Below are 27587 nucleotides of genomic sequence, written 5' to 3'. Positions count from 1 at the left end.
TAAAACACACATGAAAGAATTCTTCCTCTTAAGGATCATTCATTCTATTGCTAATATCAGATACGTGTATCAGTATATGCAAAATATCAGTATATGCCAGAGAATACATGAAGAGGTATAATAGGTAAATTTAAATCAGATTTTGAAGGGCTTTAAAAGCCAGGAGTCTTTGTCTTCACAAAGTTTACAATCTAGCTGGGGAGAGATAGCTCATAGTATGGGAGTGATTCTGGGTGTAAAATTTATAATCCATTCAGTGTTGACTTAGAGACAAGAATTGATATTGTTTCTGCTATTCTTTATACAATACTTGAAGGATCCCCTGAATAAAGAATATGCTTGATCGTTGTCTTCCCCCACTTTGCTCTCTCTATTGGTTTCTTCTCCTCTCTCAGCAAAACTGCTGCTACTGCCTGTCTCTAGTGGTTCCAAATCTGCTAAGAGCCCACACATCCAGTTTTATCCACACAGCTGTCATCAAGATACTAAACAAGAGAGCTTGGGGAGGATGGCTTAGCCTCTGAGAAATAATCCCTCATTAGTGATCACACCTGAGCTAAGCAAAGCCTGAGCCTCATAGCAGGGACTCTCTAATCCAGGTTTCCTCCACATCCCCCCTTCAGCCTTCTGGGACCTGAAAGAGTAATTGATAAATTCCCCTTTATAAGCTATCCTGCCCAAGTGTTGGTTGCCAAATGCAGAAATCTATGATGACCCTGGAACTCAACAGAAAGACACAGGGTTAAGGAAAAGGTCTTTAAAAGAAAGAAGAAAATACCTCTGGACAGCACCTCAGACCTGCAGGTGAGAACTCAAACCTACCCTTAGATAAAAGAATCATGGTAAATTATAAGGGAGTATAGGACAATTTAGTCTGAAGGTTAACAAGTTAGCAGATGAAATCTGGCAAGTTGTCTTTGGCATAGTGGATAAAACACTAAGTCTTAAGTCAAAAAAAGTTGAGTTCAAATCTTGCCTAATATGCTGATTAGTTTTGTGATCCTGGGCAAGTCACAATCTAGATTACCTCAATTTTCTCAACTATATAATGAGTTTTATTAGCATCTACCATGCAGGATTGTTGGAATGATCACTATGATATATACAACAAAATATTTAATTACTTTTGAATTGAATTGGGGACAAATTTTACCAATTTTTAAAATGGGATCAATAGTTACTCCTAACCACAGAAAACTTCTTTCAGTTGCTTTCCCAGTTGCTAGGGTCCAAGAGACTCCATTTGGCCTAATGTATTGATTTTACTCAATTCAGAATCAGAGGGTCTAGATTCAAATACTGATCTTAGAGGGGAAATGGCAGGGATATTTCATTGCTCTCTTTCTCTTAAGAGGAGAAGAAATGAAACAGGAAATTGTGAGATCTGCTGTAGTCTTAAAGGCATACCACATTCAGTGCAAGAGTCCTGCTTTGTCATCTTAACCTGCTCAGATGACATTTGGAGAATTTGTTTTTGGTTCTGGTGCCGCATTTAGAAAAAATATCAGCAAAATAGAGCAAGTTCAGATGAGAATGACAAGGATGGTGAGGACACTAGAGACCAGGTTATTGACAATTAATTAAAGGAATTAAAGGAAAGGTCTGGAGAGATTTCATTGGAATCAAAAAAGATGCCTTTTATTATTTGAAGATTTGACTCTAATTCTCTATTAGGTGAAGTTATTATCCTAGTTTAAACCACAAAAACAGAACTTAACTAAGAATAATGAAAGGGGGTATAGAGATGGGACTGTTTCATATCAAGAAACCTAGAGCACCTCTGACTGACTTAGGCTTCTACATAGATCAGGCCAGGAAGATGAAGTCTGGGCAGAACTAGTAAGATATATGAATGCCAAGTTTCTGACTCTCTTGGGCATTTAGAACCCTTTATTTTTTCTGAATTACTTGGAATTCCTTACAAAGGGACAAGATCTTTTTTAGGGGGCATATAGAGGAGAAGGGAAGCTGGCAGACATAGAATAAGCATATTTTGACTGGATCTCAGAGGTAATAATTAATGATAATAGCTAGTATTTTTATTAAAATATTTGATATTTGCAATGATCTTTATACCGATTCTCATTTGACCTACAGAGCAGACTTGTAAGGTAGATGTTATTATAGAGGAAACTGAAACTTTGAGATACTTGCCCAGATTTACTCTGATAGTAAGTGTCTTGTTATCTAACTCTTACTTCAACAGAAATCCCCTTTGCAACATCTCCAATAAGTTGACATCTAAACTTCCCTTGTAGACCTAAAGGGATAGGAAAATCCATATTTTTAACACATTTGAACAGTAGTAATTGTTAGGAAGGGATTTTTTGATTTTGTTTTGTTTTGTTTTGTTTTCTCTCTCATATGTATTCCAAATTTGTCTCTCAGCAGCTTCCATCTGCGGCTCCTACTTTAATTTCTCAGGCCAATCAGAACAAATTTAACTTTATCACTATAGAGTAACCCCATCTGAAAGAGGTTTAGGGAAGGAAGATGCCTTCTGGAAGTGATGATTGGTATTCATTGGGAAAGGCCATTGAGAGGCTACTCTTGGTGACTATAGGGAAGGAAAAAAAACACACAGAGAAGAGAAAATCTGGGGGTCAGATATGAGATCCAAAAGGATTCACAAGAGATTGGATTTGGCCAGAAGACATCCTCCCACCCCCAAAACAACACATATATTTATCCCTAGGCTCTCTTGTGGGAGCCATGATCAATAATCCAGAGGAGAGACAATAGATTTCAAGCTAGAAAACTGGATAGAGCTCTAGTTTAATTTCATTTTAGAGATGAGGATAATGAGACCCAGGATTCAATTCAGTAAACATTTAAACTCCTTCTATGTGTGATAGGCACTGGGGATTCACAGACAAAAATATAGTGGTTCCCCAAATATGTTACCTTCTTTTGGGAAGAAAAGGAACAATATGATCAATAAACAGTAAATATAAAATAATGTGAAAAAAGAGAAATTATTAACAGCAGAGAACAGGAATATAGTAGGAATGGGTTTCATGGAAGAAGTAAAATCTAAACTATCTTGAGAAAAGAGAAAAGAGAAAAATTCTAGAAAGAAAAAATAAGGGAAAAGCATATCAGGCCTTGGGTATTATTCAGATGTGTGGAGGTGGGAAAGGGAATATCAAGAACAGTTTATGAATCAGAATATTTCATTAACTTGGAAGGTAGATTAGAGTTAGATTGTGAAGGACCTCAACATTAAGATAAGGAGTCTTCTTGTATTCTTGAAGTACCAAAGAGTTACAAGCAAGGAAGATCAGATTTATGTCTTGGAAAAATCAATTCAATAGCTATTTTGAGACTGAATTAGAAATTGGAGACACTGGAATCAGTAAGATTATTAAATTAGACTGCAAAATCAAATGAGACAATATTTATAAAGCATTTTCATCAATTCCAAGCTTATAGTAGACACTTAAATGCTGACTTGCTCTCTTTCTCATGCAAGAGGCAATGAAGGTCTGAGTTAGGGTGGTGACTTTGTCGATGAAGAAAAAGAAATGGATTAGAAATATGTCACAGAGATAGATTTCATAAGAATTTGTAATTGGTTGGATATGCAGTCAAGGATGATTCTTAAAATTTTGAATGAGTATGTGGAAGTACCATTAATAAAAATGGGAAAATCTGATGGAAGGGCAGGCTAATGAGAAAATGAGTCCCACTTCTTGAGTTTGAAAGACCTAAGGGAGATCCAGGTAGAAATGGCCAGCAGATAATAAATTATGAAGGCCCGAGGAGAAAAATTACTGCTGTTAATATGGATTTGGGAATCATCTGTGTAGAGAGGGTAAGTGAGCAAGTAGTACTGAGATCTCCAAAGGAACAAATAGAGGGAAAGAAGAGAAGAGAGTTCTAGATGTGGCCTTTGAGACATCTATCCTTAGGAGGCAGATGAAAGACCCATAAAGAAAATTGCAAAGAAAAGCCCAAAGAAGTAGATATTTCTTCCCTCTCCTTCAGTGCTTCCCAGGTCTTAGAATGAGGGGACCTTGCCCAGACAAGGGAGGGGCAATGAAATAGAACCTGGGGCTGGGACCCAGTCCCCTGGACTCCTGCCAGGATAAAATGCATTCACTAGGATTCTCCCACACCCTCCTTGGTACACACTGTACTTTCTCAACTGGGGTGAGTTGGGCCCCTCTATTCCTGTACTTAAGGGCTTAGCATACAGATAGTAAAGGGGCTGGCCCCTTGTAGGGGGGTAGGTTGGGGGAAGCAGGTCTCCTGGTTCAGTCAAGGTCTTTTCCTTGTAGTAAGCCTCTCAAATTTCTGAGTCAACATTTGACATACTGGCTGGACAGGGGTGGGATGAGGAATGAATGAGATTATGAGGCCCTCCATCTACAGGATTTGAAAGGGGAAAATGTGAGGCAGGGAATGGCTAGGAGATATTTGTGGACAATATAAAACAGAGATAAGCACTAATAATAGACTCAGAAGCAAGGAGAATTCACCTGGATCAGAACTGTTCATCTGATCCCCACCCTAGGTCCAGCAAAACAAAGTTTAGACAATGAGTGCATGTATATCTAGTATTTTACAAACTTTATACATGTATACATAAATACTATTATTTTCATTATAGTTATTATTTTTTGGAGGATATAGGGTTCCAAGACCCATTGCTGACCAGGAAGGGGGAAGTTCCTCTCCATTTTTATTCTAGGATGAGCTAAGATTCTATTTTTAGGTTGATGAGTGGGGGAGAAGCATAATTTTTATGGATAATAAAGTATAGATAATTTATTATTTTGGATGACTGATGGGGGAAGAATTAAAAAAGTAGAATTTAGGGGTAGCTCGGTGGTACAGTGAATAGAGCACCAGTCCTAAAGTCAGGAGGATCTGAGTTCAAATCTGGCCTCAGACACTTAACACTTCCTAGCTCTGTGATCCTGGGTAGATCACTTAACCACGATTGCCTCAAGGGGAAAAAAAAAGTATTTTGATAGTTATCTTTCTCTCTGCCATCATTACAGAAGTGACATATGATAGTTATTTACACAAAGATGAAGTAGGAACATAGGTTTGGGGAACTAGGATCCTGATATCAGCTTATTTTGTGTTTTAATAAAAGGAAGCCAGGGGTACTAAAACAGATTACAGAAAGAAAGAATACCTCAGAGACAACTTTAGGATCATAGCCTCTTAGAAAAGACTCTACTCTCATCTATCCCTAAACAAGAATCCCCTCAATAATATATTCAAAAAGCAATCATCTGCATTTGCTTAAAGACTTCCAGTGAGCCAGAACTTTACCAAATTTATCACATTCCATTTTTAAATGTCTCTAAGTTTTATGGAATTTTTGTCCTTACAGAAAGCTTAAATCTGTTTCTTTTACTGTTAGCTCCAAATCCTGACCTTTGGGACTGAACAGAACTTGATTAGCTTTTCTTCATTAGGTTTATCATTCAGTCACTTTTCTGATATGTCCTATTCTTTGTAACCCCATTTGAGGTTTTCTTAGCAATAATGCTGCAGTAGTTTGCCATTATCTTTTCTAACTCATTTTACAGATGAGGAAGCTGAGTCAAATTAGTTTAAATCACTTGTCCAGGTCACACCATTCTTAAGTGCTTAAGACCAGATTTGAACTCAGAAAGATGTATCTTCCTTATTCCCAGCCTAAAACTTTATCCACTGCATTACTTAACTGTCTCTCTCTTCGACATGACAGATCTTCAGATACTCCACATCTCCACACAGGTTCAATAACCAGCCCTAAAACTTTATTTCCCTATGTACATGTATCTAACTTCAATATCATATAGTATGATCTAAAAGTGCTTCATTCTGGGCCCTTTCTTGCTTATTACTGTCCTTTCTAAATGTGGTAGCTAGAATTGAGTAAAGTATTTCAGAAATGGTATGACCATTGTAAATAAAGTACAGCTATATTATCACTTCCCTAGTCCTGACCTCTCTTAATGTAAATTAAATCATCAGATTTATTTTTGTTGCCAAAACATACTGTTCACTAATATTGAGACTGCAGTCTAATAATTCTATTGTCTAATACATTACTTATTCCTCCTGACTTTTCTCACTTTCATATTTGATAAGAATGTCACCTAAGTTTTGATAAACTTGATTTATAATGCTCAGCTGGACCAATCCTAAATTTATTTGTTGAGCAATAATTCTTTATATGCTGTAAATTCTTTGAAGCAGGATATTCCACTGTCTCAGAAGGAAAGAGCCCTTGAATAGGAGCCAAGAATACTAGACTAGATTCAAATGAAATAACTTGTAAAGGCTTATATTTTTAAAATAGCTATTATTATTATTATCATCACTAATTATTATTAATCATCATTATTATTAGGCAGTTAAGTTTGCCTAACTTGGACCTAGTTCAAATACAGCCTCAACCACTTGCCAGTTGTATGACCCTGAGCAAAATCACATAATCACTGTCTGCCCCAGTTTCCTCATTTCTAAAATAGGGAATAATAATAGTACCTATTTTTCAGGGTTGTGGGGATGGCAAATAAAACAAAATATTTTTTAAAAAATAAAACAAAACAAAAAAACTTGCAATTCTCAAAGTGCTATAAATTGCAGGTATTAATATTTTATTGATATTATTACCATTACCATAACTATGATCACCACCAATAGTTACTGCTACTCCATATTTCCTCCTTTTTTCCCTACCTTACCTGAACAGGAACTCTTCTCTTGCAGCCCCAATAAGTATTCAAGTAGCTTCTGCTTGAAGATCCCTCACTATGAGGAATTTGCCTAGATAAAGCACCTATTCCATTAACTTTTGCATAGCTCTTGATGCTAGGAAGTTCATTTCTTATATTGTATCAAACTGAGTCTCTCTCTCTTTGTCTTCTATCTTTTGTTTTGAGTTCTGATTTCTATTTTTCTTGTAAATACATATTTAAAATGATAATAACTTTAACTAACTTTTGCATAGTTTTCAAAATACTTTACATTTATCATTGCAAAACAACCTTTTAAAATAAGTATTATATCAGGTATTGTTACTTCCATTTTACAGATGGGCAAACAAGAGACACAATGACTTAAGTACCTCACCTATTTAGTAAGTATCAGATAAAAGAATTCAAGTCAAGTATTCTGAAATCCAGTTCCAGCCTTCTGTTTCAGCACAGTGCCTCTCTAAACGAAGACACTGAGACACGGAGCATCAGAGTTACTCAAGTTTAATATGGCAGAGATTTGGCCAAACTAGAGAGCAAAATTGACTCAGGGAATTGGAAAGTCAGATATCTTAGGGATTATAGATTCAGATCATAATGACAGAAATACCTGAGACAAGGTCAGGATCCACTAGATCAGGTCAGTAAAGGATCTAATCTTCTGAGAACCAGGAATGGAGTCCCTGTTTTATAGAAGGGAGCTTCTAGTAGATATAGAGTCTTTTTTCTCCTATGTCTTACAGTTCAAATCAATGGTCAACCTCCCATCCCCACCTTTTAGCTCTTCTTCAACTTTTGATTCCTACATTATAAAGGCTTGTCTTTGTATCTTTCTGCTTGTGCCAGAACCCAGTTGTTCCATTCATCTGCTGAGGAACCCTGGCCTTCTTCAATCAAGCTTTTTGTGTTTAAGTAAGAGCCAATTCTTCCTCTGGGAAGAAAAAGAAAGGGCCTGCCCATGGGCAGATGAGACATACAAGTAAATCAAGGTCATATCATCCACACTAGGGGAGGAACTGAACTCTGGAGACCAGGTATTGTAGGGTAAAAGTAACAGTAGGGCATAGTAGAACCCACTTTCAATATAGACCTTTGAGAATGGTAGGTGAATGAGTAGGTTGGACATCGAAAGAAATGGGAGAAAGAAGGAAAAAATGCTAATTGGGGGATTATAAAGGAGTAAAAAAGGGAAAATCACATTTTCAGAGATAGAATAGGGACCCAGAGATATCAAGAGAAAAAGCAGAGGTGAAGGGCTGTGTTATAGAAGAGGAAGAGGAAGGATCAATCATTCACGAGATCACAAGTTACTGGATAGCAAGAGCAGAAGGGATGGCCCATTTTGCAATGGGACAATTAAACATCAGGAAAGCCCCCACAATGGTGGATGGTGAGGGATCATAAGAACAGACTAATGAGAGGTCCTGAGGAAGTCTCAGAGCCAGGCGGAGCATACTTCTCCACACCTCATCCATCTTTTTTTTCCCCCTGAGTGAAGCCATAGCTTCAATAAAAAACAGAGGGATAGAGAATTTCAATAATCCCTCTCCTTCCCCAAGGATTATTCTTCAAACTATTATTCTTTCTAAGTCCCTTGATTCAACTACTACAGGAACAAGGTCCAATCACTGTAGACAATGGAGCCCAATCGTACACTAATCCTTCTCAATCACACAAGCCTCACCCTGGATCCTAGCTCTGGTCCTGGACCTTTTGTCCTCTTAGGCATCCCAGGACTGGAAGCAGCACATGCCTGGCTTTCTGTGCCTGTCTGCCTCTTGTATCTGGCTGCAGTGATTGGGAATTCTCTGCTGCTGGTCCTAGTGGCTGCTGACCAAGCCCTGCAAGCCCCCATGTACCAGCTCCTAGGTCTGCTGGCTGCAGCTGACTTGGTCCTGTCCACGGCCACAGTCCCCAAAGCACTGGCTGTGCTGTGGGGCTTCTCTGGAGAGATTTCCTTTGGGGCCTGTCTGGCTCAACTCTTCTTTGCTCATGTGGCCTTTGTAGCAGAGTCCTCGCTACTGTTGACCATGGCAATGGATCGCTATTTGGCCATCTGCCGGCCACTGCGCTATAGCACCCTCCTCACCCCTCGAGTGGTGGGGGCTGCAGGAGTGATTGCCCTAGCCCGAGGCACATGTGTGATGGCACCTCCTGTAGTCCTACTCCAGCAGCTGCCCTACTGTGGGAGGAAAGCTATCCCACATACCTACTGTGAGCATATGGGTGTGGCTCGGCTGTCCTGTGGAGACACCCGAATCAACATCTGGTATGGGCTGGCTACCACACTCCTGTCTCCAGTGCTGGATGCTGTGCTCATTGTCACCTCTTATGTTTTCATCCTCCATGCTGTCTTTCACCTGCCATCCAGAGGGGCTCGCCACAAAGCCCTTAGCACATGTGGGGCTCACGCTGCTGTCATCTTCCTCTTCTACACACCAGCTCTCTTCTCTTTCCTAGTCCACCGTTTTGGTAGACACAGCATCCCAGGGCATGTCCACATCCTCCTGGCCAACCTCTATGTGCTGATCCCGCCTGCTCTCAACCCCATTGTCTATGGGGTCAGGACTCGATGTATTGCTGAGAGAATCCTGCGCTTGCTGAAACCTAGTCGAGTTGGAGTGGGAAGGGAACAGAAATCAGTTGGAGTTTCTCTACCAAGATAAGTAAAGACATTTAATCTAGAGACCCTGATAAGATATTCTGACCAATGCATGATTTCCCACTACCTAGGTATCTCACTACCTACATAAATATCTCATATGTAGGTTTTTCTTCATTTGTCTGTGTGTTCTTTTCTTATATGCTTATATGCCTGCTTTGGACACCTAAAAGAATGGTTCCTCATTCCATATGCTCCTGGGTCAGCATATCAGGCCAAGTGCAGCATAAGGTCAAAATCTATCTATGTATCCATTTCAGGGTAGAACTCTTAAGGGAGAATTTTTGTGTCTGTGTCAATCTGGGGACCATAAAGGCAAGATCTGGGTGCCTGCATAAGGCTGGGGGGGGCCCTGAAAGTAATGCTCATTCACTATTTTCACATGACTTACATATATTCATGTGTACAAGATAACTGAGGATAGTGCCTGTATAATAACATTTTAAGCATAAGAACAGGACCTGAATTTTCTCAATTTAATAAATGAAAGTAAATCAAACCATAATTTATGATGTGTTTCCTAAATAAAAGATTTCCTGGCAGAGTACCTTTGGAATTAAGGCAATATGGCTTCAAGTCCTCCCATTGACTTTTCAACACTAGAAGATATTGACCCACATAATTCTCTGAGATTAACTGTTGAACAAGTGCCATTCTGCATTAGCAGAGAAAACTTCTACACTAAGAGCTTTCCAGTGGAGGAGGCTGGAAGTTGAATCAGAAGATTATGAACCCTGAGCTAAAAGGGATTTGGCTGACCACTCCCCTTTTTTTACAGACAAGGAAACTAGGAATTCTGTAGGCCACAAATGGACATATGAAGAGAATCCGAATAGGAGATGGACTGTTTGAATGCAAGGAAGCAAAAAAAAATTCTGACATGTATCACAGAATTAGCTCAGAGGAAATAACATGCACACTCAATAGGGTATAGAAATCTATCTTTTCCTACAGGACAATAGGATGGGAAAAGGATAAAAAAAAAGGTATTTGTTGGGGGCAGGTTATAGATGGGAGGAAAGATTAGGGAACAAAATAGTTAGAAGTAAACTCTTTTGAGGAGTGCCAAGGTAAAAGGAGAGAGAGAGAATAGAATAAATAAGGTAGGAGATTAGGATGGAGGGAAATGCATTTAAAAAATCTTAATTGTGAAAAAAATTGAAGCAAATTTTTCTGATAAAGACCTCATTTCTCAAAGACATAGAGAACTGATATAAATTTATTTAAAAAAAATAAGAGCTATTCCTCAGCTGATAAATGATCAAAAGTTATAAACTATTTCAGATGAAGTAATCAAAACTATCTATAGCCATATGAAAGAAAACACTCTAAGACACTTCTCTTTGTAAAAATGCAAATTAAAAGGATTCTGAGGTAGAACCTCATACCTATTAGAGTAGCTAATAGTAAAAAAAAAAAAAAAAGGGAAAATGACTTATGTTGAAGGGATATGGGAAAAATGAGAAATGCATTGTTGGTAGAATTATTGACTAATTCAAGAATTATTTAGAGAAATTTGGAATTACATTCAAAGGTCTATAGAATTATGAATAATCTTTGACTAGAAATACCAACCACTACTAGGTCTATATCCAAAGAGAGATAAAAAACAAAAAAAGAAAAGAAAAGAAAAGGACCACTATGGATAAAAATATTTATAGAAGCTCTTTTCTGGGAACAAAGATTTGGAAAATGAGGAGATGCCCATCAGTTGGGAAATAGATTTGAACAAAATATGTTATTGGGATGGAATACTATCATGCTATAAGAAATGATATGCAGCAGCAACAGCAATATTATATGATGATCAGTTCTGATGGATATGACTCTCTTCAGCAATGAGATGATTCAGACCAGTTCCAATGGTCTTGGGATCAAAAAAGCCATCTACAGTCAGAGAAAGAACTTTGGAAACTCAGTTTGGTTCATAATAGCATTCTCACTCTTTTTGTTTTTGTTTGCTTGCATTTTATTTTCTTCATCATTTTTCTGGTTTGATTTGATTTTTCTTGTACAGCAAGATATTTGTATAAATATGTATGCATATTGGATTTAACATATATTTCTAACATGTTTAATGTATGTTCGTTACTTGCCATCTAGGAGAGGAAGATGAGAGAAGGGCAGAGACTAGAACACAAGGGCTAACATGCAGATATCCATGCATATCTTTTGAAAAATAAAAAGCTTTAATTAAAAAAAAAAAGAAAGATAGCCAAAAAAAAAGAAAAAAAAATGATGTTCAGTATATTCTCAGAAAAACCTAGAGACTTACTATGAGCTGATGCAAAGTGTGAAGTATACTATCTACAAAGTAACATCAATATTGTAAGATAATCAGCTGTAAATAACTTAGCTATTCTCAATAATACAGTAATCCAAGACAACTCTGAAGGATTTACGGTGAAAAATGTATCTCCAGACAAAGAAAAATGGTGTCTCACTACAGATTGAAACTATTTTTGCTCTCTTTATTTTTCTTGAAGTTTTTTATAATCTTTATTTTCTTTCACAAAATGACTAATATGGCAATATGTTTTACATGACTACATGTGTATACCCTATCAAACTCCTTGGTTTCTCAATGAGGGGAGTGTGGAGGGAGGAAGGGAGAGAATTTGGAACTCAAAGTTTTAAAAGTGAATGTTAAAATTGTTTGCCCATGTAATTGCGGAAAAATTAAATACGAAACAAAAGAAGTAAAATTTAAAAATAGAAAGAGACCTACCAATAACAACAAAACAGAGAATGGAATATTTGACATGACAAACAACTTATTTTCATTTCAAAAAATAAGGTCCCTGAATAGGATCTATATAGATAGACCTGAAAATAGTGAGCCTAAAATACATGAAGTGAAAGGAGTTGTACAGCGTGAGAGGGAATGACAAAAGGTAGTTTGGGACACATATCTATAAAGCTCCTCCATTCCCATTCCTTGTCCAACCTCTTAATGTGAAAAAATTGCAATAACAGTCAGAGGATATTGCTGGTCTGAAAGACAAATAAACCCTTGTGGTTTAGGACCAATCACCCCTAATTCTACACTCAGTTTCTAAAGATATTAGGTAGAAATGGAATGTATATACCTGGAATTAGTTTCTCATGAACTTCCAAGTTCACAAAGAAATAATGGAATCTTAATTCTGAAACTGTGATGCACTGGATCATAAGTAATATCACTTGGATTTTAGGTCTCACTTCAAACTTCAAACTAAACATTCTTTATGCATAAATCTGGCCACATCATGGCAGGAATGCCTCAGTAAACTCTAATGGTTCCCTATTATAGCACTTCCAGGATCAAATTCAACCTCCTCTGTATGGCATTTTAAGACCTTCACAATCTATCTTCAATCAATCTTTGCAGGCTTGTTATTTTTTTTAGAATTTTTTTCCACAGTATATATGCATGAGTAATTTTTAAAATAATATTATCCTTTGTATTCATTTTTCCAAATTATCCCCCCCTCCTTCTACTCCCTCCCCTTGATGACAGGCAATCCCACACATTTTACATATGTTACAATATAACCTAGATACAATATATGTGTGTAAATACAATTTTCTTGTTGCACATTAAGTATTAGATTCCGAAGGTATAAGTAACCTGGGTAGATAGACAGTAGTGCTAACAATTTACATTCACTTCCCAGTGTTCCTTCTCTGGGGGTAGTTGTTTCTGTCCATCATTGATCAACTGGAAGTAAGTTGGATCTTCTTTATGTCGAAGATATCCACTTCCATCAGAATACATCTTCATACAACATTGAAGTGTATAGAGATCTTCTGGTTCTATTCATTTCACTCAACATCAGTTGATGTAAGTCTCTCCAAGGCTTGTTATTTTTCATTACTATTCTGTTAAATCAAAACGACATTCTTGTTTTTCTTTATAGGAAATTTCCTTCTTCTACTTCTTGCCTTTACACACTAACATCTAAAATGTCTTCCTCAGTAACTTCCACCTCTTAGAATTTCTGCTTTCTCTCAAAGCTTAGACAAAAGTCTTTTCTTCCTGAGGTCTTTTCTGATGTTTCCCAGCCACTGGTCTCTTTCCCAAATAATTATCTTATATGTGTGTTCTATTTTGCATATACTTGCATTGTTTCTACCATGGAATGGAAACTCCTTGAAGGTAGGTACCTTGTGTGTTTATATCCTTATATCCTAAATGTGCTTATATCCTAAATAAATAAACTCAATAAATTCTTACTAAGTCATTTATTTTTAAAGTTTTTTTTGTGAAAAGGATTGTACTAAGTGCTGAGGACACAAAAATTTTAAAAGATGAAGCAGTCTTTTCCACAAAGTACTTCTATTCTGTGCAGATTTTTTTTTGTTTAGAACTGATCCAGAGTATTTTACCAAGATTTCCACCTTTCCACAGTTTATAAACTACCCTGATCCTTAAAGGTAACCCCTAGAATTACTCTGTGGGACTAATTCATTCTCTGGTGTACCTCAAATGAAAATAGCATCATTAACTCAGAACACCTCAAATTAATTACAAAATGTATCCACTAGGGTCATTGGATTAAAATCATTCATTTTTTTCCCTATAATCTTCAATTGCCCTTTGGCCAGTTGGGAATTCTGAATATGTGAAGAATTTTGGATATTTTACTCATATTAATAATAATAGTTATCATTGATATAGCTCTCAAAAATTTGCAAAACATTGTGTGTGAATGTTATCTCATTTGAGCCTCACAACTACCTGGAAGGTAGGTGGTATTATTATTATTATTTCCATTTTATAGTTGAGAAAACTGAGGCAGACTTCAGTTAATTAACTTGCCAAGTACCATACAGTTTGTGTCTGAGGTCATATTTTTTGCTCCTTTTTAAAAGGTTTTAGTTATTTCATTTTTTAACTTATGGAATAATAAAAGCATTTCCATAACATAGTATAATTATTAGATATGAAAATTCAAATCTTTTATGAAAAACTTGCTTTTCCTTTTAAATAATTTTTTCCTCTCTTCTCCCATGTATATGTATCTATAAACATATATCAATATGTAAAATCATTCTATGTATAGATCAATTCTTTCTTTGGATGCAGATGTCTTCCTTCATCTGTCTTTTTAGTCAACTGTGGTATTTATAATAGTCAAAATGACTTATTTGTTCAAAATTATGCATAAAACAATATTATTGTTACTGTAGACATTGTTCTCTTGTTTCTGCTCATTTCACTGTTTGTTTTTTCATGTCAATCTAAACACGCCATAGTTGAGCTTAGGCCTTCTTAATTCCAGGTACAATGCTGTATCTACTGTACCATGTAGCTGCCATTTTTCAACTACTTACATAATGAAATTCCCTTTCCCTTCCAACCAAATGATAGTTTTCTCAACTTCTAAAAAGCACATGTCATTCCAGCTTCCAAGAACATTGTCCCCAGGCTTCACAAATGATAACTGACAGGAACCTAAGTATATATCCTAGTATTAGGAGTTAATAGGATCATACCTTTGGAGCTGGTGGGAATCAAGTTCCGGGGGCCATCAAGTTCACCTCCCTCATTTTATAGATGGGGAAACTGACACACAAACAGGATAATTGACTTTTCCATGGTTATTTTGTTATTAAGTACCTGAAGTAGGATTCAAATTCAACTTTCAGGCCCAGCTCTCCATCCAACATGCCAGCTAGTTATTCTGCAAGTTGACTTTCAATGAGTTTCCTTGGTAAAGACAAGCAAATATCCACTCCACAACCTAGTTTAAAGGTTCTTCTGAGATGGAAATGGGCCTTGAGTCCTGTGTTCAACTGATGATACTCCATTAAAGCCTGTAATACCATCGTCTTGCCTAAGGCCCATTTTTCAGAAGGAAGATGGTGGAAAGCTAGGATAGAAGGACACTGCCAAGAAGGATTATCCTGAAGAAGAAAGAGTCAAAGGACATGGGTAATGATGATTCCCCAGAAGAGTCATAAACTGAATGAAGAGAAAATGGGAGATGACGTCTCTCTCCTTTTATATTGAAACAAAGACCAGAATCTGCAATTACTTTTAGGCTTTGAATACTTAATGCATTTTTATAAGATTTAATATTTGTTATTTAAAATTCATAGGGTTACCAGAAGCAAAATCCCTTAGAAAATTTAATGAAGGCTTTACACTATGACAACAGCATCCAAGAAGCAGATTTAAGGAAGCACGTTCCTAATAGTGACAGCTACTCTCAGCTGCAATAAGATTGCAGCAGGAACTAGTGAGCTTTCTTCAGCAAGTCTCCATAAACCTAGGTAGCTTCCATAGTCACTTGTCAGGGATAGTGTCTAATTAATGCATAATTCTGATGGGGTTAAATTAAATGACTTCTAAAATCTCTTCCCTTCTGAGATGCTATCAGTTGAAAATCCTTGTCTTATTAAGAGTTTCAGGAGAGGAGATATTTGGAAAAGTCAAGTAATTTCTAAAAATAGACTTGTTGACTTTCAGTAGGAGGACAGGAAGTAGACCTGGTAAATAAACTCTTGAGGATTAAGTTTCTGGGAGAGTTGCTACTCTCTAAAGGTTGAAAGACTGTGAGAAAGTAAAATTATTTCCTTATTCTCAATGTCATATCCCCCTGGCTTAGCAGAGAACACAAGACCCTTTCTTAGCCACTCTAAAATCAGACTCAGAGATCCCATAGATTGTTACCACATCCCTGTCCCAACCATTGGTACCTGGATGATGATATCTAGGTCCCAGCACTGATTCATGATTTTTGGCATGTATATTAAGTGTAATTGTGGGGAAATGTTGTGTATATGGATCATTCTCAGGCTCTTGAGAGCCTTAGGAGCTACATATCAATCATTTGGATATTTCTTTTTTTTTTATTAAAACTTTTTAATTTTAAAAAGATATGCATCAAGGGGGATCGCTTGTAGAAGGTGGGATTTTAACCAGGGTCTTGAAGGATGCTAAAGAAACCAGGAAACAGATAAGAAAGGAGAGAATTTCAGTGATGGGGGACAGATAGTGAAAATGCCATGAATTGGGAGATAAAGTGTCCTGTTCTATTAACAATAGTAAGGAGGTCAGTGTCAGTGAATCACGGAGTATATGAAAAAGAGAAAATCATATGGTTACAGAAAAAAAGAAAAAGGCCAGAATATGAAGGCATTTAGAAGTCAAAAAAAATTTAATATTTAACCCTGGAAGTAATAGGAAGCCTCTACAGTTTATTGACTAAAAGAATGGGTTAAACTCATATTGTAAGATTATCAATTTGACGTTAGGAAGACAATTTGATAACAAAGAGGAAAATAAACTTCAATGGGCACTTGAAGCAAGGAATCCAATGTAGGTGAATACAATAGTCCAGGTGTGATGTGATGAGAACCTGCCTCAGAGTAGTGGCAGTGTCTCCTAGGTGAACATAAAAAGATTTTTTACCAGTATCTCTAGCCATGGCCCACTCCTGTACCAGAGCTTCAGAGAGACAGATTGAAAAATTTACATAAAATCAATAGTGAGGAGTTCAAGACTGCCAAAATTATGAAAGGGTCCTGGAAAGGTTGGTGATCTTAGAGAGATCCTGAAAAATGATGCCCAGAGAAATTAGTTGGAGAGGACTGAACAACTTAGAAATAAGAGCTGAGGGCCAGATAGGGAATTTAGAGGAGAAATGTATGAATGGGGAAGCAGAAGTTAGACAAGATGCCCAAAGAGTGTCCAGATTCTGAATCAAAACCTAGTTTGAAAATATATACATTAAAGCAATGCTCCCAGAGATAGATTTCCCCACCCCAACCTGCCAAATATCTTATAGTATCTGTCACACCTCAGGCAGTGGGCTGGAAACATACTGTTGTCCCAGAAATACAGATTGAGTTGCAAGTCTGTTTATGGGGCCCCATTCTAGTCCTAATCCCCTCTGAAAAAAGTTACCCCCAGTGGGGCAGGGCAGGAGAGAAGTGGCTCAGGTTCACTTTAATCTGTTTAGCAAGAAGGGCCTGGCAAGAATAAGGGTGGAATTAGATTGTCTTGACAGATAAGACCCAACATGTTAAGGAAGTTCCCTAATTCCTGGGGTTTCTGTCACCTTGGTCCCCTTGTTCCATCACCTGGGCCCTAGATGTATGGGAAGAATGTCTCACCCCACATCCTTTTCTCTCCTAGGGATTATCAAAACCTCAAGGATCAATCTACCTTCCTTCTCCTCCCCCAAGATCAGGATAAAAGGCAATTGTAGGAACCCCTGTTCCATCATAGGCACTTGGCTTGTATATCAACAGAGCAAATGTACTGCTCTTCAGCTTTTTTCCTAGGGCTGCTGTTGCCCATGGTGCTGTCCAGCCATCCCGAGGTAAGGAGATGGGGAGGGTAAGGAAAGGAAAGAATCCTCAAATCATAGGCCTATAGAATGTTAGGAGTAAAAGGAACTTAGAGATGACATAGAGAGAATAAATGTCAGAGGCAGGACAGTTCTTTCCTGATTCCTACTCCAAAATTCTATTATTCTTGGTTTACTTAATGAAAGGTTCCACTAATTGGTAACCTTCTGAGAAAAGATGTAAGTTAGGAAGAGAAGACTTTTTAGGCTTAATTAGAGAAGTTCCAGGACAAGAAGGAGTTTCTAGGAATTGGGTTTTGTTTTACTCTGTGGTAATGGTCCCTTGCCTTAGATTTCTTCATGTATAAAATGAAGGGATTGCTCTAGATCAGGGGTATCTTAGCTAGATCAGTGAAGAAGATACTTCTGTAATGTTTTGATGACTGAATTTCAATATAATAGGTTTGTTTTGTAACCCTGTGTATTTTTTTTTCACTTAAAAACATTGTTCTGAGAAGATGTCTACAGGATTCACCAAACTATAGATTCACCAAATTATAGAAGTCTATAATACAAGAAAGATTAAGAATCCCTTGTCTAGATTTATCTCTAAGGTTCGTTCCAGCTCAAAATTCCATGATGCTAATTTATAAATGATTGTTATATGTGTGTATTTTTTAGAGGTGGGGAGGACTTGATCCTTCAGGTTTGAGAGAAACAGAAAAGTGGAATTCTCTTTTAAAGAGAGGAGGTTTCTACTCATATCTCTAAAAAGCAGTTTTCAACTAGTTTGCTTCTTCCCCTTATAGATCAAGACATTGACAGGAATTCACAATGGCACAGTCAATGGTCTGGATCAGCTCCAGACAGTATATAAGGTAAGAATCAAGGAAATTTTTCATGCAGGACCTAGATTAAGGAACTACTGCTTCTTCTATCTGTATTGCCAAGTCCTTAGTCTACCTTTCTAGATGGATAGATGACTGATTGAAAGAAAAACATGAGTTCTCAGAGATCCTGCAGTGGACCCTGGAAAACAGGATTAGTCCCAACCTCTACCACGCCCTATCCCATTTCATCATTTCTGGTCCCATATCATCATATTCTCTTATGCCTTACAGCATCCTTTCATATCCTATGACACACTTGCCATTTATATTTTTATTTTATTTTTTTTACTTATGATATTTTATTTATAGAAACATAGTATTACTTTTTAAATGGTTGCATATGAAACTACAAATCTATTATATACAAATTGTTATTTCTTTTATATATATAATAAACTTATGCTATAACATTCTTGCCATTTCAGATGGTGAGCAATGTGGCAGGCTCCATTGATGAACAAGGTAACTGTGTCTGTGTGATCTATCTACCCAATAGCCTCATTCCCCTGCAGCAAATAGAAAAGCTACAGAATACTGCAGAAGAGCTTGTGAAGAAGTATGAGTTGGAGCTTTCCAAAGTAAGTTTCCTACAGGAGCAGAGGGAATGCCAGAAGGAGGTTCTGGGGTACATTAATTACCATTTTCCATGGTGCTGAGCTGAATTGAAAATTAGGCCCTAAAAAGGGAGGGACAAAAGATGTAGAAGACACAGTTTGGTCCTTGGTGGGCTCCTGTCTTGCCTTCCAATATATCCCAGTCTGATGGATAGTACTAATCTGAGGTTAAATTCTGGGATTTATCCATTAAGCCAGGAAGATTAAAGATGTATTTTCTAGTATGAAACCTTTGAGGAAGATCCTTAGTGAAAGAAGTTTGAATGTTGGGTAATTTAGATTTTTTGATTAGGAAGGGAAAGAGGGGCAAACAGGGCCTCTCCAGTTGCATTCTATAGGCTCCAGATTTCGGAATAATGCTTATAGGAGAATCAGGGATTGGCCTTTGGGAAGTTGCATCTTATTAGGAAGATAGGAGTTCATTGGTTGAAATAGAAATGACTTTAGAAATCCTTTATCAAACTAAAAAGAAATGTTATATACAGGGATAGCATAGGCTGGCCAGTTTGGTTCTCTGTATCAGTAGAATATAAGATTAGGAAATACTTTCAATACCAGATTTCTTTACCTTATTCTGTTGGTGATAGAAAAGAAGACAATAAAAGTTTTGAGACGGAAAGGACAGAATGGGTTGATCTGGGATAAATGATAATGCTGAAAATAGATTTTATAATTATGTTTTATTTTATATCTTTTAAACATTTTTGTATTATTCTCTTCCCTCTCTGAGAGCTATCATTTATTTAAAAAGCTTTTTTTAAAAGAGAACAAGAAAAATATTTAGTGAAACCAATCAATATTTGACAGTGACATAAGAGGGAAGTAGGGAAGTAGCCTGTGTTGCCAGGAAAAGAGAGGATAGTGCTAACCTACATTCCTCTTTTTAATCCCACATTTTCCTCCATTTCTTCATTTTTTTTTCTCTTGCTATCCCATCGCCTTTCCTTTTTGCCAGGTGGATGAGCACACTGAGGCTATCAGGGCCCAAGAGAAGACAATGCTAGAACTCATCCAGCACCTAGAATGGAGACAACAGGATTCTGAATCAGAGTCTGAGTCTGGCCACACTTCCCACCCCTCTATTGATCATCACTGGGAAGCCCTTCAGTGGGAGCTGTTAGAAGCAGAGAGGCTGCTAACCCAACTCAAAGCCCAGGCGAGGGTGATGGGAGACAATGGCAGTAGTAATGATAGCACCCTCCAAAGGGTCCATGGACAGGTAAGGCAAGCCATATCCTCAGCACCCTCTTTAACACTTGTTGCCTCTGCTAAATGTGATATCAGATATTCACTTTTCATATCATTTTCTCCTCCCAAATTTTACATACTCCTATAAAGTATATACTTTACTTGACATCACTCATATCCTACACTTTGATCTAATTCTCTACAGCATATCCCTCTATGGCATCCCCTCTATGTCATATACTTATATATTACACATTTCCTGACACACGTTCTGAATCCTCATCTAATATAATCCATATCCCCCTATATCACATGACACCTATCTGGGTAGAGTAGAAAGGTCAATGGATTTGGAGTCAAGGGATCTGGGTTTCAACCACAAGTCTACTACTTAGTACCAGATATGACTTTGACACATTATTTCACTTCTTCATAGCTCAGTTTCTTCACTTGTTAAATTAAGTCTCTATGATTTCTAAAACCCCTTTGTGCTACCGATCCCACAATTCTATGACAGTTTGTGATCTCTTATCCCTACCATAATAACATCTGGGATCAAATAATGGTGTCAATCATCTTGTATTGCATTTCCTAGTAATATGTATTCCATATGTCATATCTCTATATCACATGTCACAATTTACTATGCCTCCCTTCTATATTTTATTTCTTATCCAGTTTCCATAATATCATGCCCTCATTTTTCCCCCATCCATATTATATCACTCTTTTGGACACATACCTGGGCCTCCTATGTCACCATGTCTTTCTGTGGATGGGGAGATTAGTAGATGATTGTCTGGAATCTCTTAATCTATTACTTAAATAGTAGAATATCTCAGGAAGGAGAAACCATCTAATTAGGCAGAAATCTGTTTTTCTAGGGGAATTAAGCCAGTTATCCAAAGTAGAATCAAGAAATCATAAATGGATAAGCCAAACCAGAACAACCTTAAAAGGTCTTAGGAGATGGAGTAGGTGACAGGTAGTAAGTCTATAATCTCTCTTCAAGCTGCTATAGTAGGGAATAAGAACCTGAGAAAGTTAGGGTATTGCCTTTTCCTCCACTAAACACATAACTACTTCTCTCCATCCCAGAAAGTTCAAGAAAATCATTAATGTAAGTTAGCCTGTGGCAGAGATAAGGGAAGGGTCCATCATATTCTCTACTCCCTACCTAATTATCTCATAGTCTAATTAGGGAGATCTGACATAATGAGTCAGGTAGTAACTCAAGATGAAGCAAGTTATGGTCCCTTTAAGAAACTGTATTTCCTTTTGATCTGTGATCCATTTCAGAGTCTCAGTCATTCCTGGGGAAGGCATATCTCTCCCCTCAGATAAGTTATCTCTCTAGGATGCCACGGCCTTTCAATTAGAAGTCCTGGTCAAAATCACCCCTTTAAAGTATTGTTAATTCCAATAGGAGATCCAGACTGTCCCAGCTCCCCACCTGGTCTGACCAACTCAGGCTGTCCCAGCCCTCCCATCTGGTCTGATGTGTTCGGGCTGTCCCTTCCCCACCAAGATTCTCAATACAACAGCTTCCTTCAACTAAGGTCTTTTCAGATGGACGTAGGTAGCTCACTCAGCTTCCAGGACCTTCTGTCCACTGAGAAAGCATTCTCAGTGCAAAACTTCATTTTTCAATAGACTTGCCACTACAGAAGTTAGTCTCTTGGCAAACTGATTTTTATCCAACGCTAAACTTTCATTTTGCAACTAATAATTCAGAAATAAGTGAATTATTTCACTCCTAAAATCTGTAGCTGATTTAAAGGGGATTCTTAATAACTCTTATAGCCACTAACTTCTTGACCACCAGGAATTGGGACCACTCAAACCGCATCAATAGGAATTCAATTGTTAAGTGTCATATTAGGAAAGAAAAAAAATCTTAGAACAATAATTGTAGTGAAGAAAAGCAAAGAAACTTGGTCTGATTGGGAAGAGATTTAGCTACCTTTCATGAAGCTTGTGACCTGAGAAAGTAACCAAGTCCCCGCCTTTAGGTCACTTCATTTTCTCTATCTGTAAAACAAGATTTTCTGTCCAGGTGACCTCTACATTTTTCCCTTCTGTAGTTCATAACATAGAACTTTAAAGATAATCTATTTCTGCCCCTCCATTTTATTCATGAGGAAACTGAGCAATAGGACTTAAAATATAACTTGTACAATTTCACAGAAGTAAATGTTAGAAGTTAAATACAAAGTATTAGTAAATGTTAGAACTTGGATTCATCTTACTCTAATTCTAGGACTTTTTCTAATGTATCATACTCTTCTTTGCCTAAGAGAAGACTGGAATAATTACAGAAAATTTCTTGACTCCAATTCCATTCTCTTCTATCTAGGTGCAAAATGCTAGCATTATACTACAATATTTGGTGAACTCACAGCAAGACAATTTACAGACCATTCTCCACAAGTTGAGTACTTTGGAAAGCCAGTTGAGTGACTGTAAGAAAAAGAATCCTGGCCTTCAGACCCAAAATCTTCCTTCTGGTGAGTGTCCCATCATATCCATATTGAGCTTAGACTCGAAGTTCAGGGCATTATTCTCTGCTTCTATACCCATCCCACCCACGCCTAGCAAGGATATTCTTGAGTAAAACTCAAGCTGAAAATTTAGATTATATATTTATTAATTCTATAGAATGTGCCACTGAGGGGCAAAGTTCCATACTATCTTATTTATTTTTTATTTCTATTCATTTATTCACTCATTTATGTATTCATTTACTAAACCTGAGATTTTACTGTCATATTGAGCGGTTGAGCTCCTAATAAACAAGTAATGTAGTTCTCCATTTTCTATAAACTAGGAATTTTAGAGAGAAGCCTTGGAGTGCTGAGAGATTGTGATTAGCCCAGGGTCATGAAACAAGTATGGGTCAATGATGGCACTTGAAAACTCCTATATCTCTGATTCCCAGGTCACCTCTCTAAAATGACATTATTTGCTTACACATTCATAGTCACAGACATCCCAATACACATATACACATATATATAGAGACCTATCTCTCTATTTCCTCTAGAATATAATTTTTAAAAGCCTATTTTTAGGGGACTAAGGGAAGGAAACAAGCATTTATTAATCGTCTATTATTTATTAGGAATTATACTAAGTGCTTTACAAATACTATTTCATTTGATCTTCATAATAACCCTGTTAAATTATATATATTATTTGCCCTTTTTATAGTTGAAGAAATTAAGGTAGCCAAACATTAATTGGCTTTCCCAGGGTCACATATCTAGTAATTATCTGATGTTAGATTTGAACTTGGGCCTTTCTTCTCAAGGCTCTGTTATCTATATATATTGATATATACTGACTTTACACATATTAAGGACCTGTTATATGCCAGGCAATGTCCTAAGTGTTGACACCAACATGCACACTGACATAAACATACATTCATACTAGTACAAGCACAGATAATCATACACAACTTATGCACACTCATTCTCACATCAACATAGTGTACCAAATGAATCTCCAAGAGAAGTAGTATCAATGACTTTCTTTACTAGTTCATGTTTAACAAAATGCTTCCCTTACAAAAACCTTGTTAATTACACAGTTCAGATAATATTTGTTATCCCCATTTTTTAAATGAAGAAACTGAGACTTAGTGCTTAAATGATTGGCTAGTTTTGCAGCTTCTAATGATTGGCTAGTTTTGCAGCTTCTAAGTGTCAGAGCTGGGATTTTGAGCCAGAGTTTCTTCTTCCATACAGTACACTTTCTATGTGTTAGTATGGAAAAGCAATTCTGTAAATCTTAAAGTAAAATCTAAATGTGAATAAGGCCATTGATGGTTACAAATACAAACATACTCTGAGGATTCCTTCCCAGTACCTTTGGATCTCTATTGGTTGTACAATGGAAAAAACACATTTGCTCCTATTCCCTGGGAATTAGATTCAATTCCCATTCCTCCTCAAATCCCCCAAAATGTTGGAAGAGGCAAGCATGTGCAGCCAGTACCTCTGCTCATGCTGTGCCACTTTGGGGATCTATATAATGTTCTCCATTTTCCTAGGCTCCTGTGCCCATGGCACCCTGCTAAGTGTCAGTCGTCCCCTTGTAGTTCAACTCAACTGGCGTGGGTTCCACTACAAGGCTGGTGCCTGGGGTCGTGACACTGGACTCAATCTCATTTCCTCTCTCTACTGGGTGGCCCACTTCGTTCTGATGGCAGGTAAGCCACCTAGAAGATGCAACATCCCACCACTCCACCTCATATTCTTTGTCTTTATCTGTCTCTGTACCCCTCCCTCCCTCTCTCTCTCTCTCTCTCTCTCTCTCTCTCTCTCTCTCTCTCTCTCTCTCTCTCTCTCTCTCTCTCTCTCATACATACATACATATACACACATTCACATACACACATACTGTGATCCCAAGCCATGGTGTGTTGTGGGGAAAGGCTCGTTCCTAGACCTACTGCTTCTCATCACCTGGTGCTAATAACAACACTGCTTGATGTTGCATTTTATAGCTAAACCAGCACTTTCCTCATAATATCTCTGTTAGGTAGGCGATCTTCATATCCAGAAGCCATGTGTGATTTCAGGCATAAGGGTGTTTCCTGCATCTAGATCCCACCTTAACTTTCTATATCTTTACATACTATTATTATAAATTGCCATAAAATGATTCATATCAGCAACAACAGTTTTGTAGTACTCTAATACTTTCAAAAAGCTTTACAAATATTATTTCATTTTATTCTCACAACTCTGGGAGGTAGATTCTATTATCCCATTTTGCAGATGAAGAAAGGCAGACAAATGTTAGATGATTTTCCCAAGGCCACAGAGCTAATAAACACCAGTAGCTGGATTTTGAAATCAAATTTCCCTGAATCCAAGTGTTCTATGCTACCTCAGTGCCCAGGGTCAAATTCTTATTGCAGTAGCAGTCTAATAATGTTCTTGTCATGCTAGAGAAAAGAACACTGGCTTTGGACCCAGAGCTCTAATCCTACCTGCTATTATTTATCTGTATCTGTAAACTCAGACAATCAACTATTTGCCTAATAAATACCAATAAATATTTATCAAGATTCTTCTAGGTGCCAGACACCATTTTAATAAAGAAAGATATAAGGGGGAAAAAAATTTAAAGACATTTCCTGTCCTCGAGAAGCTGACATTCTATTGAAAAAGACAACCAGTGAAGCTTTAATTATTCAACACAAATTACCTATTTGCCTCTCAGGAGATTGTGGTTGTCATTTCTACAATTTGGAGAATATATCATTCCCTTCTTTTAATATACTTGGATCCTCTTATCTGTTTCTCTAGACCAAAAAACTTAATCTTTGCAACCTGAATTAGATAAAAATGTAATAACTCATTTCTATAACACTCTATGTAAAAGTTCAGTCACTATATAATTCTATTAAGTGGTTTAAGTATTGTTTTTCTCCATTTTATAGATTAGGAGCCTAAGGCTTGAAGAGAAAGAACATACTCAGAATCGCTAAGCTAGGATTCGAATCTATTATTGCTACAATTAGGAAATTCTTTCCACTATATTATCTGTTGTCTATATAGAGTGTATATAATCCTGTGGTGAGCCTCCAAAAGACAACTAAATGGCCTAGTGAATTGATTTTTTTGGATCTGGAATCAGGAAGATATGATTCCCTTCTCAAACCCTTACTAGTGACTGTAACTAGTTGTGTACAAGACACAATTCTGCTTGAGTTTCTTCATATGTAAAATGATATAATGTTTGCATAATTAATGACCTGAAGATCCCTTCCAGATCTAAATGTTATTACCCAATGAAGTCAGTTCACTCTCCTGAACCTTGATTTTCTCATCTTTATGAGGGTGTTAGAATAAATGACCTCTGTGGTTCTTTTTTATTCTAAAATTTATGATCCCAGCATATTCTAGCATAGATTTCAAGCTTTGTAGAAAGTTGTTCAAGAAAAGAGAAATCTGTATGTGCTACAGTATTCAGAGAGGAGGTTGTGAGCCTCTATATGGGCTGGTCTTGAATGTAGAAAAGGATTCAATAGATTTGAAAAGGGAGAAGTTCAACAGACCTAGTCATTCAGTGCTTGTATCCAGTAATAATCATTTTTTTTTCCCTACTTTGTACCTTTCTCAAGGTATTTTGACTACTACCGTCTACACCAGTCTTATGATGACCTAGTATTGTTCAAGGACTATAAAGAATGGAAGATGGGTTATGGGGATGGGAGTGGCAATACGGTCTACAAGAACTTCATGTATTTTAATTACTATGGCACTGGTGACATAGCCAAAGTGGACCTGGCTACCAACACCCTGGTACTTCGCCAGCCCCTGCCTGGAGCTACTTACAATAATCGCTTTTCATATGCTGGTGTGCCTTGGAAGGACTTGGATTTTGCTGGGGATGAGAAGGGGCTATGGGTAGTGTACTCTACAGAGGAGAACAAAGGTAATCTGGTGGTGAGCCAGCTCAATGCTAGCACCCTGGCTGTGGAGAAGACCTGGCGGACAGGACAATACAAGCCAGTGGTATCTGGAACTTTCATGGCCTGTGGAATTCTTTATGCACTGCGTTCCTTGAGTACCCGCCAGGAGGAAATATTCTATGCCTTTGACACTAACACTGGGCAGGAGCACCACCTCAGTATCCTTTTGGACAAAATGCTTGAGACACTGCAGAGCATCAACTATAGCCCCTTGGATAGAAAACTTTATGTCTATAATGATGGCTATCTTGTCATGTATGACCTTGTTTTCCAGCGCTCTCAGACACTATCATTTGCCAAAGGTGCAAAGGCAGGGCCCAAGGGCATATAGGGAATAAAGGCTTAGGTCCTAGAATTTAGGGATTGAGGAGGGAAAAAGCCCTAGGAGATCTCAGGCTTTGCATCTCCTTCTTGGCTTTTATCTCTCCCTGCACCTTGGTGACTGGAGAATATTGATCAAATCAAATTACCTATTCAAAATCAAATAGTCAAGGGACATAGCAATTAATCAAGGAGATCACGAGATTTAAAGTATCCTCTTCAGGCTCCTTATAGTTCTAGTCTGAGCCCTGTAAAAGTGCTGCATTTGGTGTCAGGAAGCCTTCCTTTTACCCAGGCATTGATCTATACTATCTTGGTGAATGCTAGTTGTTATTAAAATGGAGATAACACATATTAAACTACCTATCTTCTATAAATGAGAAGAAATAATTCTTTAAATTCTTTAAAATTCAATAAAATTTAAGCCATTATTTTTCAGTAA

At 37.4% G+C, this 27587-nt stretch overlaps 2 protein-coding genes across 2 annotated transcripts; both read left to right on the top strand.

The window, feature by feature from the left end:
* The first annotated feature begins 612 nt into the window (after nt 1-612).
* Nucleotides 613-27587, top strand: LOC141563643 (olfactomedin-4-like). The gene is made up of 8 exons (XM_074305014.1): nt 613-804; nt 17492-17678; nt 18455-18523; nt 18961-19113; nt 20105-20368; nt 22694-22844; nt 24392-24550; nt 26474-27587. Exons 2-8 carry the CDS (start codon nt 17613-17615, stop codon nt 26515-26517), a joined length of 906 nt encoding a protein of 301 aa, XP_074161115.1. The 5' UTR covers nt 613-804; nt 17492-17612; the 3' UTR covers nt 26518-27587.
* LOC141562489 (olfactory receptor 52D1-like) lies at nt 8342-9370 on the top strand. Its single transcript, XM_074302518.1, has one exon. The coding sequence runs from the start codon at nt 8342-8344 to the stop codon at nt 9368-9370; it is 1029 nt and encodes a 342-aa protein (XP_074158619.1).

This window comes from Sminthopsis crassicaudata, chromosome 3, assembly GCF_048593235.1.
Source record: "Sminthopsis crassicaudata isolate SCR6 chromosome 3, ASM4859323v1, whole genome shotgun sequence".
NCBI classification, from domain to species: domain Eukaryota; kingdom Metazoa; phylum Chordata; class Mammalia; order Dasyuromorphia; family Dasyuridae; genus Sminthopsis; species Sminthopsis crassicaudata.
Note: the sequence above shows the minus strand (reverse complement) of the source record. Positions and strands in the feature narration are given on the sequence as shown.